Source organism: Podarcis muralis, chromosome 2 (genome assembly GCF_964188315.1).
Source record: "Podarcis muralis chromosome 2, rPodMur119.hap1.1, whole genome shotgun sequence".
NCBI classification, from domain to species: Eukaryota; Metazoa; Chordata; class Lepidosauria; order Squamata; family Lacertidae; genus Podarcis; species Podarcis muralis.
In genome coordinates this window covers 16,096,016-16,114,832 of record NC_135656.1, presented here as the reverse complement: position 1 = coordinate 16,114,832, position 18,817 = coordinate 16,096,016, and the positions used below count along the sequence as shown (strand labels likewise).

The window sequence follows — 18,817 nt, the reverse complement described above, 5'->3', positions numbered from 1 at the left end:
CTTCCGTCTCCCACAAAGACAACCTGCCGAAAACGCTTGAGCGTGAGGCCGCCGCGCGCCCCGTCACGTGACGCTCCCAGCGTCGCTCCGGCCGAGGAGCGGGAAAGGCGGCGGGTTGGCCGCCATTTTTTTCTCCCTCGAGGGACGATGCGGCGTAGGCTTCGCCCCGCGCTCTCACTGGCTCTGCTCGTGCTGCTGTGTGGACCACCGCCCGGAGCCCGACCCTCCGGGGTCCCTACACACGGTGAGCCCCCGTTCCCGCGAAGTGCGGCGCCGGCGTCGAAACCCTTTGTGGGCCGGGCGGGTTCACATTTTAGCGCTCGGGCGCCGTCACGGCAAAAGCTAGTAACTGCGCCTGCGCATGGAGTACGCGTCACCCTTTCTGAACTACGACTCCCGGCAGACTCCAGTACAAAGCAGGTGGCGTTTCGGGTGTCAGGTGTGAAGGCGCGATCCTTCACGTGGGAGTCACGTGTGCGAGATTCGGCGGGCAACGGATTTGCACGCGGTGTTTTGCATAGAGTTTGAGGCATGTGGAGCTGCTTGTGAGAGTCCATTTCTAGGCAGAGGGACGGGGAGTTGCCGTAGTTAAGGTTTAAGTCGCAGCGGAAAGATGTTTCGGAAGCGCGTCTCTGCACGGACACGCTTTTTGCAAAGGACATCATTAAGCCGTGTTACGTCCAACGTTGCCCTCTGTCGGCATTTGTCCTAATTTGCCCAAGTTCGGAGAGAAGCGCACGTCAGCGCAGCACCCACTTTGAGGTGCTGTTTCAAGGGTGCTGCTTCCACAGCCTCTGGGCTTTTGTGCAAGGACAGTGTGATGATCTTAACGATGTGATTATAACCCGGTTTATCTTGACGTTACATTGATAGCAGTCATTTTTTGTGAAGGCGGGGGGGGGGGGATGAAGTGTATGCCAATCAGTATGATGTAGCCTGTTAGCACTGAACTATGGCTGGGGAGGGGACACGGGTGGCGCTGTGGATTAAACCACAGAGCCTAGGACCTGCCAGTCAGAAGGTCTGCGCTTCGAATCCCCGCAACGGGGTGAGCTCCCGTTGCTCGGTCCCTGCTCCTGCCAACCTAGCAGTTCGAAAGCACGTCAAAGTGCAAGTAGATAAATAGGTACTGCTCCGGTGGGAAGGTAAACGGTGTTTCTACACGCTGCTCTGGTTTGCCAGAAACGGCTTAGTCATGCTGGCCACATGACCCGGAAGCTGTACGCCGGCTCCCTCGGCCAATAAAGCGAGATGAGCGCCGCAACCCCAGAGTCGGTCAGGGGTCCCTTTACCTTTATGGCTGGGGAGACCTGAGTTCAAATAGACACCAAGAGAGCAATCTTGAGGAGTTAATGGCACTTTACTGACCAAGCTGAGTGAAGCTCCAAGTTCAGCATAGGCTGTCCAGCCCTAAAAATGGACAGCCTATGTTGAACTTGGATCTTCACTCAGCTTGGTCAGTCAAGTACCATTAACTCCTTATACTTAAGATATATAGCCCAACTCCTCGATGAATTGACCAGCTGACCTGGAGATCCACTGGATTTTAATTTGCACATCCTGTGGATCTTGGGTTTGGATTGTCCCCTAAGCCACCAAGCTCCCTCAGCATGACAATGCTATTATGTGGATAACATGAGGGAAGACTATGAATACTGCCCTGATACTGAATAAATTGTAGTATATAAACAAAGCACATGGATTACGCTGTCTTTTGAACATTGGGATATCATCCTGCAAGTATGTGTCCTTTTATTCTGAGAATCAAAGAAGCTGTGAAATTGTTTTGGGTTCACTTCTGATAACAAGGGATGGTGAGTCAAAATGGGTTTGCTTCAGCTCTCCAGCAGGTGGCCTGTTTAGGGAATTGCTGTACTGAACCAATCAGTTTAAAGCAGTGGCTCTAAGCATTTTGCTGGATGCAGATTGTATTTTATGGAACACTTAAATACATTGCATCTCACCAATATAACTGTGTTTTGTTTTTTAGGTTGTGGAACAAGGCCTCTTATAGATGAGAAAAAAACTGGGACTCAGATAGTAGGTGATAATGAGGCTCAGCTTGGGTCATGGCCATGGCTCGTTAGTCTTCAAATTTACCGTGTTTTTCAAGGCGGGTATCGTCATAGATGTTGTGGATCTTTAATTAGTAACGACTTAGTATTGACAGCAGCACACTGCATTAAAGAATGGGTGTATGTATCTTTATATTTTATCTTGTCCATTTTAGGTATAATGGGGAAAATGTGTGGGTTCTTTTTTTCCTCTTTTTTCTTGGTTGCTTGGCTATAGCCTGTCTTGATGTCAGTATTCTGTGCACATCATTTTGGTAGGCTTCTCACAAATCTTAAATAATATCATTTTATGAATACAGTTTCCGAAAACATACTCAGAGTAAGCTATGTTTAAATCATGGGTCCAGTGCTTTAGAATTACTGCATACTGTATAAGAATGTATTTTACGCTATTTGAGATTTTTGTGTACTTTACAAGTCACGCTGCTGCCAGGGGTGTTGAGTGGCACCTTCAATTGTCCATGTTATCCAAGTAATGTGTCATCTCATGAAGACCTGTGTAATTGATCCAGTGCCATCAGTTCAACACTATCTCAAATAATACTCAATCTTTCTTACATTTTCCAAAAGGAATAAGGATGGCGGGTTACACTGGATCTGAAGCGTGTGATTTAGAACTTAAAGATGCACAAGTTCTGAATGGTGATTCATACAACCATCTTGAAGAACTTCCATGGGGGGGGCGTTTATTGATTTCACTGGACCTTATGAAGGTGTAGCTACACATGGTGATTCAACAACTTCATCACCAGTATGTGAGGTTACTAGGCAGCTTAGCTTATACATGGCACTCTCAGCACTTACCCCATCCTGCCAGGTTCTTATACTGTGTTTCAAGGGTGATTCTGGACTTTGAGCAGCAGTTTCCCATACCAAATAACTGTTTATGAAGCTTCACTCACTCAGTTTCAAAAAACTTTCCATGCAGCATGAGACAACTGCTGCTCAATAAACACAAGGTTAAATTACCTGTTGAGCACATAGAACTTGCTCTGATTCTGATTATAGTTTCCATGAGGAATTACAATGGCACCTCGGTTCTCAAAAGTAATCCGTTCTATAAGACCATTTGACTTCTGAAACATTTGATAACTGAGGTGAAAAGGGCTGGCTGCAAGCTCAAAGAGGAAAATTGAATTGAAAAACATGCAGCAGAAGCTGTTTGACTTCCAAGGCGTGTTTGAAAACGGAAGCATTTACTTCTGGGTTTTCGGTGTTTGGGTTCTGAAAGGTTTGTCAATGGAGATGTTTGAGAACCGAGGTACCACTTTATTGCAGTCATAAAATCAATCCCCTGCTGAATGAAAAGCCAGTTATAAGATTGCTATTTGTATGGAATAGTTTGCCAAAATAATTTCAATGATTTCAAGTGGAATTATTACTGCATGTTTTGAGCTTTCTTACGGTGTTGCTCAAAGTTAAAATTCTCTTAAGCAGCAATTTTGTATTAACCATACAAGGGGTTTTTTTGTCCTAGGAACCCAGAGTACTGGAGAGTTGTGATTGGCTTGCGTCAGCTTTATAAACGTCATTCTCATACTATAAATCGCCGGGTGAGAGACATTGTGGTCCATTCTCATTTCAAAGTGAACAGCTATGACAATGACATTGCCTTATTTGAATTAATAAAGTTTGTCGAATACGATGACTATATTCAGCCCATCTGCTTACCTGACATTCCTCTTCTAGTGACAGACAAGAACCCATGTTATATAAGTGGATGGGGGGAAAAAGAGGAGAAAGGTAAATCTTTTGTTTCTGTCCCTTCTGAATAATCTAATATTAGTTTAGTGCAATGTTTCCCAAACTTGGGTCTCCAGCTGTTTTCGGACTTTAATTCCCATCATCCCTGACCACTGGTCTTGCTACCTAGGGATGATAGGAGTTGTAGTCCAAAAACAGCTGGAGATCCAAGCTTGGGAAACACTGTTTTAGTGAACACAGAAAGCTTTGTTGACATCAATACATTAAGATTTATATCACCTGAGGAAAACCTGGGTTTCGCTTGCTGCTGGCTGTCAGGATGATACATAAATTTATTGAAGTTCAGTTTTGTTCCTAGTCTCATTATTGACTGGGCAATGTTTTTTTTGGGGGGGGGGTGGAACCCCAAATCCTTAAAAAAGCCAAACAATTAAAAACTGGGGGCAGGGATTGAACATGTGGGCTCTGTGGCCCCACCTAAACTCAACCACCATCAGTTACAGATGGGTAGCCGTGTTGGTCTGCCATAGTCAAAACAAAAAAAATTCCTTCCAGTAGCACCTTAAAGACCAACTAAGTTAGTTCTTGGTATGAGCTTTCGTGTGCATGCACACTTCTTCAGATACACTGAAACAGAAGTTGCCAGATCCTTCTATATAGTGAGAAGGTGGGGAGGGGTATTACTCAGAGGAGGGTGGGGATGGGTGATTGGCAGATAGCTGTGATGAGCCTGTTGACGACTATTAACGACTGCAGTAGGTCTTACAGGAAAAAGATCTCAAAGTAGCTGTTTTACTACAAAGGAATTTCAGAAATAGACTGGAAAGAGAAGCTGCTGAATTGCAAATCATTACCAAACTTAAAACCATGGAGACACCTGGCCTGAATAAAGACATTGGATTCTTATCTCACTATACATGACAAAGCCATTTTTCACCTTCTCACCCCTTGCTTTTTCCTGTAAGACCTACTGCAGTCGTTAATAGTCGTCAACAGGCTCATCACAGCTATCTGCCAATCACCCATCCCCACCCTCCTCTGAGTAATACCCCTCCCCACCTTCTCACTATATAGAAGGATCTGGCAACTTCTGTTTCAGTGTATCTGAAGAAGTGTGCATGCACACGAAAGCTCATACCAAGAACTAACTTAGTTGGTCTTTAAGGTGCTACTGGAAGGAATTTTTTTTGTTTCAACCACCATCAGTCTCTGCAGTGTTGTCACTTTTTACATCCTGTACTCTTTTTGCCCTGAAGTGCATCCATTTGGAACTTAGTTTTGAAAGGAGGCATTCTCAGCATACCTGCAGCCCAGCAGAGAACTTTGAAGTCTGGTTTCCATCTGGATTTTCACTGTGTCCATTTGTTAGTAGGTATCTTTTGCAGGTGCCAGAGGGTGCTTGCAGGTGCAATGGTGTCCCCCACAGACGTAGCCCACGGCCAGCAATTATACCACAAATTGTACTTGCTTACAACTTAACCTCCTCACACGCACACTTTTACATGATCTTTCATCCCAAATCCAGGTGGGGTGGGTGGAGTGCCTAGGAACAGATGCCCAAAATTGTCCTGGTCCTGTATTGCCTTATGAAACATCTCAGCCTTATTATACTGCTAGAAGTCTCCTCCTGTGGTTGACCCTTGTCTGTTTGTTGCTTCTATCAGTAGCTGGCAGGATGTGTTAAAGTGGGAAATTGTGGACTCCTGATTCAGTAGGGGCAAGAATGATTCCGTTGCTAATGACTTTGGAGGTGTAGCCCTGTTTCCGAGCACCATTTGTTGTTGTTGTTTAGTCGTTTAGTCGTGTCCGACTCTTCGTGACCCCATGGACCAGAGCACGCCAGGCACTCCTGTCTTCCACTGCCTCCCGCAGTTTGGTCAGACTCATGTTTGTATCTTCGAGAACAAACATGCACCATTACAAATGATTATTTTCTCTGATGTCTGAGAAGTATATCCAACCTTTCCTACGGCCTCTAGAATATCCTCAAAGGTACCATAGAATTGCACTGTATTAATGTATGAATTGTTATCCATATGCATGATGTGGTCTCGACTTATTGCACCATCTTTACCCCCAGGCACACAGGCTGCTCACTTAAAGATTGCATCATTGGAAAGATATAAAAGGAAAGTACCACAGTAAAGGAAAAGAAAAATATAGCAGCCTGCCAATCTCATGTACTGTTAACAAAATAAAAAATAAGAACCCCCACAGGTCACACGGTATGACAGTCACGCAAGGATAAATGAGATCACATCTACAGTTTCATGTTTTAGCTGACAAATTTTTTTGTTTCTCCAAAATGTTAGAAGGAATTCTAAGCCTTGTTTGATAACACATGTAGATTCTGCACAAGGGGATGAAGGTCTGCTGCATCAGGCTTATAACATTTGTACTGGACCCAGAAGGTTGAACACAAACATACTTCCAGTAATACTTTGTGTTTTCTTTACAGGTGATTTGAAATATATATTACAAGAATCTCAGGTAGACATTATACCACTGTACACCTGTGCCAGACATCCCTGGTATTCAGGGCATGGAATATCAAGGGATGTAATTTGTGCTGACTCTGCAAGCGGACACGAAAACACCTGTCAGGTAAAACAGAGATATTTCCACTGTAAACCACGCTGCCAACAGATGCTGTCATGTGGCTTGCTTAGACAAATTATATTGCCCAGTAGGATGTCAAAGTAGCACTAAGTAAATTTACAAAATAAAAATTAAGATTACATTGTGTGATAAAATAGACAATAGAGACATCCATGTAAAATTCAAGTGAGATAATATTGTTTGTGAACGTGCTCTCAGCACTGTAAAAATCTAGAACACACACAAGTTCTTGTCTGCAGATTCATAGACTTTAAAAGGGTGGAGAGGAGAAGGGGGAAAGGGCAACTACTTTTTTGTACTATAGATATGGAAAGAAACTGATTCCAGTTGTGGTTGAAAACGTGTTACCATTAATACCAATTTTTCATCAAATATAACTATAGTAAGCTCACAACTTGTGCACGTTCAGTTTTATGTATGTGGCAAAAAATAAAAAGGGGATAGGGTTCCAGGGGAAATGATTTTGGCCGCCGCACCTGCCAATGAACCCAGCAGGTTTTGACTGTACGCAATTTTGGCTTTAAGCGTGATCCCTGCAATGTAAAACCCCCACATAAGTTGCAGACCTTCTTTAGCTGAGTGGTGAAAGGGTAAGATTAGAGGAGCCATATTTTTTTTCTAATTTGAACACTTGTACCACTTTGCTTCCAAACAAAAAAGCAACGTGAAAGCAAAAAGGGGTGTGTTTGTCTTTCACATAATCTGTGCATCACCATCATCACCACCACCATGTTATGAGAGCTAAGAATTGTTAGAACCTATTCTTAGGATTTTCGCTTGATTTTAAGTCTTAAGTTTATTGACCATGTAGCTGGACTTTTCAGAACACATGATAAGGTTTTGTAAGCAACTTACCTGCAGGTACTATAACCCAGCCAAAGTGAGATTACCCAATCAAAGATTTCAAGATTTACCTGTGTTTCCTAGAAAAGCATTGTTTTCTTTTGACATGAAATGCACTGCTCAGGCTGATTAGTTTACAGTCCCTCTGCATACTAAAACTTTAAAATACATAAGCAACACTAAAATTTTCATTTTATATTTTTCATGTTCCAGGGGGACAGTGGTGGACCTTTGATGTGCTATTTCCCAAATGTTTCCAAATATTATTTGATAGGAATCACCATCTCAAGCGTTAGCTGTGGCCAGCAAAAGTATCCAGGAATCTATCTTGCTACAAGTCATTTTTCAGACTGGATAGTTTCACATCTAAGTGGTAAAACCAGCACTGTGAACATTAAGTGTGTCCTGATCTTTTTGACTGTGAAGTGGGTAATCTTTCACCTTGTTCTATAAAAGGTAAAATTCCTCAAAACCCCCACAACTGATTTTAATATATTTAACAATACCAACCCATTAGTCAGCTGTTGGTTTGTTATTTAAACCCTAACTGAAAATATTTGTTCTTAATCTGAAAAGAAATAGTCATAAGGCAATTTAGTACCTATTTAGTTGACAGTAAGCTTCACTGAATTCAGTGGGAATCAGTTCTGACCAGATGTAGGATTGCACTATTATTAGTGCATTTAAAAATATATAATTTGTATAAGGATTATTATTATTTTGATAAAGCAAACAAGTTGATGTTTACCATTAGTACAATTAGTGATCTGTGAAGTCTTACGTGACAATTTTATTTGCAAATAGCATGGTGGGGACCATTTTTCAGCAGGAGGTGGGGCTTCATTTTTAGAGGTAACCTTTGGGGAACTGCAGACCGGATGGGGCCAAAGCCAAATACACACACTGAGTGGCTGAGCTGGGGTTTCTTCATTTTCTTTCCCTCCACCTCCTCCCAATGGCTAGAGTCCTCACCATTTCATTTCACTTTGGAGCGAGCCATGGGAAAAGAGGAGGGATGATGTGAAGGAGGTTGGTGGAGTAAAGTGAACACATATGAATTATGGGATGGAACATTGCGATTGGGCAGACAAATCAGACTCTTGAGTAGAGGTTCCCTATCTTTGGCACGTAGGGCTCAGTAAATTAGAATCTGAGTAGAGGTTCCCTATCTCTAGAATAGAATAGAATAGAATAGAATAGAATAGATTCTTTATTGTCATTACACAAGTGCAACATTGCACAAGTGCAACGAAATTGGATGCCATCCCTTAAAACAACAAAAGCAAAACAACAACAACAACCAAACAAACCACATTCCAGCCACACCCACACCAACACCCATCAAACTCCCAGGTCACACTATCGAGTTACAGCATTCAAAAAGGCCACAGCTCTTGGATAGAAACTGTTTTTCAGTCTATTTGTCTTTGACTTGATGTTTCTATATCTCCTGCCAGAAGGCAGTAGTGCAAACAGACTGTGTCCCGGGTGAGATGAATCCTGCAGGATGTTATTTGCTTTCCTAAGACAACGGGAACCGTACAGTTCTTCCAAAGATGGGAGAGGATGACCAATAATCCTTTGGGCTGTGGTTATGACCTTCTGGAGCACCTTCCTCTCCCTAGCTGTACAACTATCTCTAGCCCCCTTCCTTGCAAGTGCTTCCCATTACACACCTCTCCCTATTTTCCAAGCGTCTTCCTACATTTACTGGGGAGAAATTAGCATACACCAAAGAGAAAATGCGCAGGGAAGCACAATTTCATAAAACGATAAAGGGAAAATGATGGCAAAGGGAAGTGGGGGATGAAAACGCGGTGAAATGTGATTTAAAAGCCTCGCGCGCCGCCGCTCCCTGCCAATCATGTGCCGTTTATGTGACGTCAGGGGGCGGGGAAAGAGCCGCCCGCCGTTTTTCTTGACGATGCCGCGGCGGCGGCGGCTCCTCTCTCGCCCCTCAGCCGCTTCCTTGGTGGCGGCGCTAGTGCTGCTGTGCGAGGCTCCGCCGGGCGTCCAGCCCTCTGTCATCCCTACGAAAGGTGGGCCCGGCTGCCCAGCTTTGGCGTCGAGGAAGCCGGCCTCGGGCAAGGTTCCCCTCACACCAGGGCGTCCCGAAGGCCGGCAGAGGCCGCTCTTGCTGCTGCGCTTGCGCGCGACGTCCTCGTTCGGGGGGGGGGGCGGGAGGGCGAGGAGAAAGCTCTCCGAACTACGAGTCCCGGCAGCCACCGGGTCACGTCCGCAGAAGCCGACTTTTACGCTATATTTGAAAGCGGCGCGCGCTCCCTAGCGGGGACGCTGCTCACATTGCTGGGCCACGTGCATCTGCCGTGAGGGTTCGCTCGGGCGGAGGGCAGAGCAGCGAAGCCGCTGGTCCTTCCCTCCCCTCCGCTGGCAAACGGCGCTGGAAGCAGTTGGCGGAGTCGGAAAGCTCCTGGGCTCACGGCTGGTATCTGCGAACGAGATTGCATGGGTGTTGTTTTGGGGGGGTTAAATCTAGCGGGGAGGGTTCCGTTGTTGAAGTAGCCAGGCCAGCGGGTGGGTCAGGCCCGTGGCCTGGAGTGAGGAGGACAATGGGAGAGAGTGTATTGTGAGCTGGGCTAGAAGCAGGCAGAAAAGGGAGAGCCCCGCCTGGTTCCAGCTTGAATCCAAGGCTGGGGCTATGGGAGAAGAAAACCCTTCTGGGGTGTTAATGCTTGTGAGCCCCTCCATCTTGGGCCCAGGTTAAATACAATGGTACCTCGGGTTACGTATGCTTCAAGTTACATACGCTTCAGGTTACAGACTCCGCTAACCCAGAAATAGTGCTTCAGGTTAAGAACTTTGCTTCAGGATGAGAACAAAAATCGTGCTACAGCAGCAGCAGGAGGCCCCATTAGCTAAAGTGGTGCTTCAGGTTAAGAACAGCTTCAGGTTAAGAACGGACCTCCGGAACGAATTAAGTACTTAAGTTCTGTTAAGCTCCATTCTGGAGCCCCGTTCGCATCCAGAAGCAAACGGTAACTAGTGACGGCACGTCTGCGCGCGCGCACATCACTTTTCGCCATTTCTGCACATGCGCATGATGGTATTTTGAGCGTATGTGCGAGCGGGGAAACCAGGAAGTAAGGCGCTCCGTTACTTCCGGGTTGCCACGGAGCACAACTCGAACGCGTTCAACATGAAGCATATTCAACCCGAGGTATGACTGTATATGTATATTATACCCTCAAAAAGTGCTATTTTTCTAGGAAAGGGATTGCTGGAATTCACCCTTGTTCTCCTAATAATGGCAATGGCGCCCACCTGAGAGGTGCCTGAATTGAGTTCCAGGGAGTTCCAGCTGAGAAAAAAAGCCCCGCCCTCAAGACAGCACACAGGCTCCTGTATCCCTCATTCCAAGGAAACCGAACCCTGGGTAAAGAGAGGGAATCCTGCACAGCTCGAAAGTTGGGGTGGCAATTAATGCCCATTTTTCTCTGAGTCTCATTCCTTTTAGCATTACAGTTCAGTTCTACCTTCCTAATCTCTTTAACACTGAATTGCCTCAAATGGCATATTGTTAGCAATGAAAATAACATCCTTTTACTTTAATATCAAATAATGAAAACAAAACATGATCTACTTGCTTATTCATGTATTTCTGATGCTTGTTTACCAAATGTGTCTCATGCAGTAAACATACACAAACCATTTCTCTTTTAAATACCTTATTGCTCTTTTTCTCTTAATTTTAGAAATTAAGTCCTCTAACGCTGCAGGATAATGTACTTCATATCCTTTTTCAATTCCTTTAATTAAAAAAAATTAAAAAATAATTACGTTTCGGGGGGGACATGGAAAAGTGCAACACAGTCTTCATTAAGTTATGCTATCTGTTTAATCTTACTTTGAATTTCACTCTTTATCTCCCAAAAATATAGTTTGACTTCTTTTTTCTGAATAAAATTAAGTAAAGTTTAGAACAGTCTTTGCCTGCTTATCTGAGTTCTTTACCAGCAGGAATATTGCTCCTTTGCCACTTTTTTATCTGAATGCCTCATTTTATGAGGCACTTAACAAGTATGACTTTTCACCATTTTAACTGTGTTTTGTTTCTAGCTTGTGGAACAAGGCCTATTGTGGATGAGATACCAGCAGGGTCTCGGATTGTAGGTGGACATGATGCTCAACTTGGAGCATGGCCTTGGCAAGTCAGTCTTCAAGTTTTCCACTTTGGCATAGGATATCAGCACATGTGTGGTGGATCTTTAATTAACCACAACTCAGTGCTGACAGCAGCACACTGCATTAAAGAGTGGACGTATGTATCCTTTGATTCTGTAAGTTTTCCTATATATTTTAGGTGAAAGAAAAATATGCAAATACATTAGCTGAACTTGAAAAAATCTGTAAGACAATTAAATATTTGTACATTATTTGTGCATCCATCTTGTCTCCCTGAACTGGTTTGTCAGACTAGACTGCAAAGGTACTGCTTAGAAAGTTATGGCGTGCGTTTGTTGCATCTGCTGCAGTTTGCCTGGGAAAAAATACCAACCTGTTCATGATGATAAGATGCTTTATTATTTGTCCTTTTAAATTTTGCTTTGCAATATGGATCACGCTCACCCTCATAAAAATTCTGAATAGTCAGCTTAGTCTAAAACAAAATAACTTACCCTGGCTGTATAAAGAGTATATAGCAGAAAGGAGGATGATTCCACATTTTCCTGATAATCCTTTTTATTCAGTGAACTACACTGGTTCTCAGTGCTCTTAACATTGCACTCCCCTTTTTTATTTTGCTCACATTGTTTTGTAGCAAGGGTCACAAAACTTTCACGTAGGTCCTTTTCAAGCATTCATAATTTGAGTGAAGTAAGCTTGGGAAGGGGAAGAGCGTGCATTAGCATTTTTCACACAAGTATAAGACGCTTCCTCGTGACAGTTGCCCTGGAACTCATAGAGGGTGGTAGGTTTATTTTGGGGCTGGGGACAGACAGCTAGCAGGCTCTCCCCTTCCATCAGCAAGAGTTGCATTCAAGTACATTAATAATGATTTTAAAGTAAATAATAGGTGTAGTGATGGTAAAGTTGGCACTCTAATGCACTGCCCCTGCTGCAGTCCAAATCTGGATTGAGTGCCACCATGCCTGCTATTTACATGGATTTAAAAAACCTCCCATTCATGCCAATGGAAGCTATTCTAATAATATTGGCTATGGTTTCTAGTAAGCAGCTTGGAATAGCCTTACCCATATGGATTCACAAGCCACTTGCATAGCTTCTCTCACTTTCAATAGGTCAGCAGTTTAGGCTTGGACAACTGCTGCTCAAGAAACTGCTGTGGGAACACACACTTATTCATGCCATTCTTTGGCTATGGACTTTATCTTCCGAATTGCTGTGATTATTTTAGTTTTCAAAAAGAACAGCTTTCGATGATTCTGAGTAGAATTTGCATAGGCAGTAATTGGCATGAGAAAACCAGTCTTCTGCTGAATGGCTCAGATAGGAAAAGTATTTGCACTCATTATTAAGCACAGTAATTTTGTCAGCCGGATAGTTCAGTTGGTTAGAACATGGTGCTGATAACACAAAGGTTGCAGGTTTGATCCCCGTAAGGGACAGCTTTATATTCCTGCATTGCAGAGGTTTGGACTAGATCTTCAGGGTCCCTTCCAACTCCATGATTCCATTGTACTGTATCATTGTAAGATTCCAAGTTTGCTTGAGGACAATTCTTGAATTTAATTGATTTACTACTGTTGCACACATTACGAATTTGTTTTAAGAAGTATTACTCTCATCTGGGCATAATATATGTGTTACTTGTTACATTTATGTTATCATTTGGAGCAATCTCAGCCATTCTCTCATCGTCTGATCAGAGTCTGGTTGCATGCTTAATGGTTTTGCAGGGGATGTGAAGGAAGAGACAACTCTCAAGTCTCAGTCTGTAAAGTTGCAATTTTATAGTGATCATTGACTTCACAAAGGATTTTATTCTAGGTTCCCCGAGTTTTGGAAGGCTGTGTTGGGACTGCATCATCTTTATAGGTACCAGCCTTATACTGTGAAGAGCCGGATCAGGGCTATCATTATGCACTCCGATTTCCAGGAGAAAACCTTTGAAAATGATCTTGCCTTGTTTAAATTAATGGACTCTATCAGATTCAATGATTATATTCAGCCCATCTGTTTACCTGAGGCTCCGCTTCTTATGACCAATGAGACTTCATGTTATATAAGTGGTTGGGGGAAAACGCTGGAGAGAGGTAAATCTATACTTTTCTTTTGTTGTTGTTGCCAGCAGTGAGAAAATAAATTTGGATTTAGCCTGCATGTTCTTTATTTGCAGTGGACGGAAGTGATCTAGGAAAGGGTTGCTTTGAAGGTAGAGCTATGCAAATTCTTGGCCCCTTCGGTGAGAGGTCCTTACATAGCTTTAGGAGGTAATGGAGCTAAATAAAAACAGGATTTACTGTACAATCCAAAAACCCATTGAAGTGGGAATATTGCCCTCCTCTGCCGAAAACATACGCAGAAGATGGAAGGTTATCCCCAGACTCTGTTGATATTGAATTGCTGCTTCTGGGAGTCAAAGATACTGCTGCCGCTTCACTACAACAGCAAGACAACTTTTGGGTGTTCAGTATATGTATCTCTACCCAGTGAAGAGAATAAACATTCACAGCAAGTCCAGTGTTCCTACTTTCTTTAGTAAGAATTTTGGATGGATGCTATCCAGCCATGAGACTGAAAACAACGTCACCCCTAGTGAGGTACTTTTCTGTGAACAATTGTACAAAGCACTGCTTGTTAGATTCCCCCACGTACTGAACTGATATTTTCAGTTTAAAGCACTGAACAACAGATGTCCCAAATGGGGAGATATCTTAGCAAAGTTGTGCTTCATGCACTAGGCAGATAATATGCCTTTACGAACCTTGGCAAAATGTCCTTGAAACTTTTTCTGGTAGTGGAACAAAACGAACAGCCCCACTCGCTCAGCAAATGTGCCACAAATAGGAACATAGAAAATTACCTTGCGCTAGGTCAAACTATGTTTCCCATGTCCATTATTGCCTTCTCTGACTGGCAAAAACTGCCAGGTTCCTGGCAAAGATCTTTCTTGAATCACCTGCCTTTGGGTAGAGGTGCCAGGAATTGAACATAGGATCTTGTGCATGCGCTACCACTGAGCTGCAGCTCCACCTCTGCCTTATCTTTTCCTTTGTGGTGTTTTAAGTTTATAATGAAAAGGAAGTAACACTTTCTCTTGGCTACTGTGGAAGCAACGCACAATGGATATTCTTGCACAGATAAGCAATGTCTCCAGTTATAACCAGCTAAAATAAACCTTCAAAACTAACACTTTCATGGGTTGGTGGTCTCAAAGGGCTTCTTTTAGAAACCCTGAGAACCTAATGCAGATTTCATAGGTGATGATATTCTTATAGTTGGAGAAACTTCCATAAGGTACTTCAACTAAAGATAACCAGAGATTATCTACTACCTAGCACAGGATCTGGGACTCTGCATTTGAAGGTGCTTGGATAAATACCATGTTCTAGTTTTCCCTCTAATTGTTGGAGAGTTAGCCCTGGTGTCAGCCAAAATGAAATGTTTCCTGTTTGGGATTTATTTATTTATTGCCAGAGCCTGCCCCTGAGCCCCTTTCACCCCTTTTTGCAGCCAGCTCTGTTTCTCTGCTCTCAGCAGACATGTGGTAGAAGTTTACTTTGTCGGAGACAGAGAAACTTGTCAGGTGGATGAATGTTGCAGCCAGTTGTCAGTACAACAAAATCATTCTCAATGCTGTAAAAGCCTTATCACCTTGTGAACCAGGAAATTATTTGCATGGTCTTACCTTCAAAGCTGGTGGGAAGAGTAAACCTACTTCAGAATAACCACTTCTAGTTGTGGTCAAGTAAGTTTAGTGATTTCAGGTAAGTTTCTTTGCTGTAAGTGCATTTGGGGCTATTTCGAACATTGCTCAGAGGATGTGCTAGAGAATGGCAAGCTAATCAGTTCTCTGCTTGGCATACTTGGGTGATACAACAATTTGTCACATTCATACATTATGTTTAAACATATACTAAAACTTCATAGGTACAGTCTTAACCACTGCAATGTGTGAAATAGTTCTTCCTTTCCCTGTGACCTGTTTGTAGCAAACAGTCCCACAAGTCCGCTTTTGTCTGTCTGCAATAACGATAATACGGGACGCGGGTGGCACTGTGGGTAAAAGCCTCAGCGCTTAGGGCTTGGCGGTTCAAATCCCCGCAGCGGGGTGCGCTCCCATTGTTCGGTCCCAGCGCCTGCCAACCTAGCAGTTTGAAAGCACCCCCGGGTGCAAGTAGATAAATAGGGACCGCTTACTAGCGGGAAGGTAAACGGCATTTCTGTGTGCGGCTCTGGCTCGCCAGAGCAGCAATGTCACGCTGGCCACGTGACCCAGAAGTGTCTCTGGACAGCGCTGGCCCCCGGCCTCTTGAGTGAGATGGGCGCACAACCCTAGAGTCTCAAGACTGGCCCGTACGGGCAGGGGTACCTTTACCTTTAATAACGATGTAAAGTTCAACTTTACTCATCATGTAAATAGAATGAGCAAACTGGGAGGATCCTGACTGACAACTTAATGCAGTGCTGGGATTAGTTCTGGTGATGGCAATATTCATCCAGTCACACTGACTACCCACTTTGAAGATTGTGCTGCTGGAAAGATGAAAGGAGAATAGGGCACACTCAAGGATTAAGGATAGTATATTCAAAGCTTCGTATGCACCCGGGGTCTGTGTTAGCTGCTGAACAGTATTCGTTACCACCTCAAGGTGTTGGAAGGTTTCTTAAGCTTCATTTTGGCAAGAATTGTAGATTATCTTAGTTCTGCACAGGAGATTTAGAAAATCTAGTGCCCAGTGCACTAGATTTAGGGGAACTACTGGCCCAAGAGTTGCCAATATATAAAGCCCTTTTGTGTATTGCTGTGTATATCAGGCAATATTAAACAAAAATAAGCATACTTCCAGCTTTGTCTTGTTTTCCTTACAGGTGGAAAAAGACGTGTATTACAAGAAGCCGAAGTAGACATTATTCCAATGCAGCTCTGCAATAGGATTGACTGGTATGGAGGGGCACTCAAAAAAGAAGACATGCTTTGTGCTGGCTCTGAAAGTGGAGGTGTTGACACTTGTCAGGTAAAGATGTCAGAATGTGTATATCATTTTAAGACATGACGTATCACTGTATACTGTGGGTGTTAGGTCAAGTTATTGTTTTGTCCCTTAATAAATAGCAGTAACACTAAAGCAGTTAGGAAACCCAAGACATTCCTTGAATTCTGAGTTAGAATTCTATTCCTCTGTCTGTTTCATGATTATATGATTTATATGATTATATAAAACCTCGTAAGGAATATGCAGAATGCAATCAAAGCATAGAAATTGGTATATGGTACTTCATGTGATAAAATAAGACATTAAGGGTGACACTGTAAACGCCAAGCAATACCTTAATTTCATACTCTTACTAGTTTTTTTATTAAAGAATTTTCATACTTAGCAAGGGTGCATACATCTGTTTTCAATTCAGAGTCCTTTCTCACTTTCGGTGTCAGAAAGAAGGGAGGTAGTGATTTTTCATTCGTTTGCTTAGTGTATGTGCAGTGTGTTTGCGCCAGTGTTGCAAGAATAGGTTTTTTGATTATGTGTTTGTTTTTGTTGACGGTGTGAGAGGTTTGAGAGCCCAGAGCATGGTTAGTTGCATTTAGTTGATTGCAGTGAGTTTTGTTTGTGTGTGAGGGGTGTGTGTGTTGGCTACATATGTAATAGAGTGGGGCAAAGACATCCTCTCTTGTTTGCCCCTATTAGCTTCAGTTTGCTGCTTAGCTTTTCTAGTAGGGTTGTTTCCCAATATAGTTTGGTACCAGTGGTCCATGTTTACTCCTGACAGGTCCCGCCAATGTCTGGTTATGGCTCTCCTATCTGCTGAGAGTGGGTGGCGCTGTGGGTAAAAGCCTCAGCGCCTAGGGCTTGCCGATCGAAAGGTCGGCGGTTCGAATCCCCGCGGCGGGGTGCGCTCCCGTTGTTCGGTCCCAGCGCCTGCCAACCTAGCAGTTCGAAAGCACCCCCGGGTGCAAGTAGATAAATAGGGACCGCTTACTAGCGGGAAGGTAAACGTCGTTTCCGTGTGTGGCTCTGGCTCGCCAGAGCAGCGATGTCACACTGGCCACGTGACCCGGAAGTGTCTCCGGACAGCGCTGGCCCCCGGCCTCTTGAGTGAGATGGGCGCACAACCCTAGAGTCTGTCAAGACTGGCCCGTACGGGCAGGGGTACCTTTACCTTTATCTGCTGAGAGTAAGTGGCTTATGAGTTCTTTGTAGTGTGAGTTGTTGTCTTGGAAAATATTCAATAGGGCTAGTTTTGGAGTGGCCTCTAATACCTGTTTTATTAGTATGCATATTTCTTGTAGGACTGATGTCCAAAAGGGTTGGATTTGGGGGCAGTTTTAATCTGAAATCTTAGGCACAGTGTTGCGCTTAGAGCTCAGAAACTGCTTGCACTAATGAAATTCCTTGTCGCAAAACACACTTAGAAAAATGAGTTTCGAATGCTGTCTAAAATTAAGGCTCAGTGCTGGTGAAATAGTCAGAATATTTATTTTCAATTGGATCATTTGCACCACTTTTGACCGTTCATGAGAGGTAACACCGATTGGGCCACAATTTTCTGCAGCTTAAAGCTTAACAATAACAAAAGAAACACTCATATCCTCATCTGTATTTTTCATGTTCCAGGGAGACAGTGGTGGACCACTTATGTGCTATTTCCCAGATGCCACCAAGTATTACCTGATAGGAGTCACAAGCTTTGGCCTTGGCTGTGGCCGACCAACATTTCCAGGAGTCTATATACGTACAGCTCGTTTCAGGAGCTGGATACAATCGCAAGCTATTTTATTTGACAAAACCATCACTATGACCATACCATGTATTCTCATCTTTTTAACTGTGGGATGGGTAATCATCCACAGTGTTCTATAAAGAAGCAAATTATCTTATTGTTCAGGAATGATGTCTGATTCCTTTTAAAATTTACTGGGTTATATTCAGTTGTGTTCCTCTACAAATGGAATAATCTAGCATAGACTTCCATGACCAGAAGGATGGAGGGAGGTGATTTCCACTGACTTCCCCTTCCTTTTGTAACACCACAGGGGAGGAGGGGGAGAGCTTTGGAGGAACACAGGGAGGGTGGTGTGAGGAAGAGAATATGCAAAAGTCACCTCTGCCCTGCCCACCCCCAGTTTCTGTTCAAATAACCTTGTGTCAGCAGTGTGGAACAGACAGAGATGGGTGACACCCTCCCTTCTTCCATGTTGTAAAAAATAATAATATTAGGGGAATTTATTATTCTTAAACAAGCAATATGCTCCGTAAATCAGTTACTTACTTCCCCCTCCCCAATGGATTCAAACACACATTTAACCCTTTATTCTGCATCCTTGGCTATAGAAACTGTACACGACGGATGCTAAATGTTGCCATAGCACTTTAAAAATAAAACACAAATTGCAGTTAAGTGCACACACCTTGTTTGAAGTTTAGTTGCAA

The 18,817-nt window shown here is 43.5% G+C and overlaps 1 protein-coding gene across 1 annotated transcript; it reads left to right on the top strand.

Moving 5' to 3' along the window:
• The first annotated feature begins 51 nt into the window (after positions 1-51).
• On the top strand, positions 52-18,264 carry LOC114592818 (transmembrane protease serine 9-like). The gene is made up of 10 exons (XM_077920091.1): positions 52-244; positions 1,991-2,195; positions 3,553-3,818; positions 6,238-6,383; positions 7,455-7,693; positions 9,078-9,280; positions 11,319-11,520; positions 13,212-13,477; positions 16,257-16,402; positions 18,002-18,264. The coding sequence occupies exons 1-10, from the start codon at positions 148-150 to the stop codon at positions 18,245-18,247; spliced, it is 2,016 nt and encodes a 671-aa protein (XP_077776217.1). The 5' UTR covers positions 52-147; the 3' UTR covers positions 18,248-18,264.
• The last annotated feature ends 553 nt before the right edge of the window (positions 18,265-18,817 follow it).

Bases quoted from the DNA above. Each gene is read 5' to 3' on its own strand.
- LOC114592818 (XM_077920091.1), top strand. From the start codon at position 148: ATGCGGCGTAGGCTTCGCCCCGCGCTCTCACTGGCTCTGCTCGTGCTG. The intron at 3,819-6,237 runs GTAAATCTTTTG...TTTTCTTTACAG, and splicing joins GGGGGAAAAAGAGGAGAAAG to GTGATTTGAAATATATATTA. The intron at 16,403-18,001 runs GTAAAGATGTCA...TTCATGTTCCAG, and splicing joins GAGGTGTTGACACTTGTCAG to GGAGACAGTGGTGGACCACT.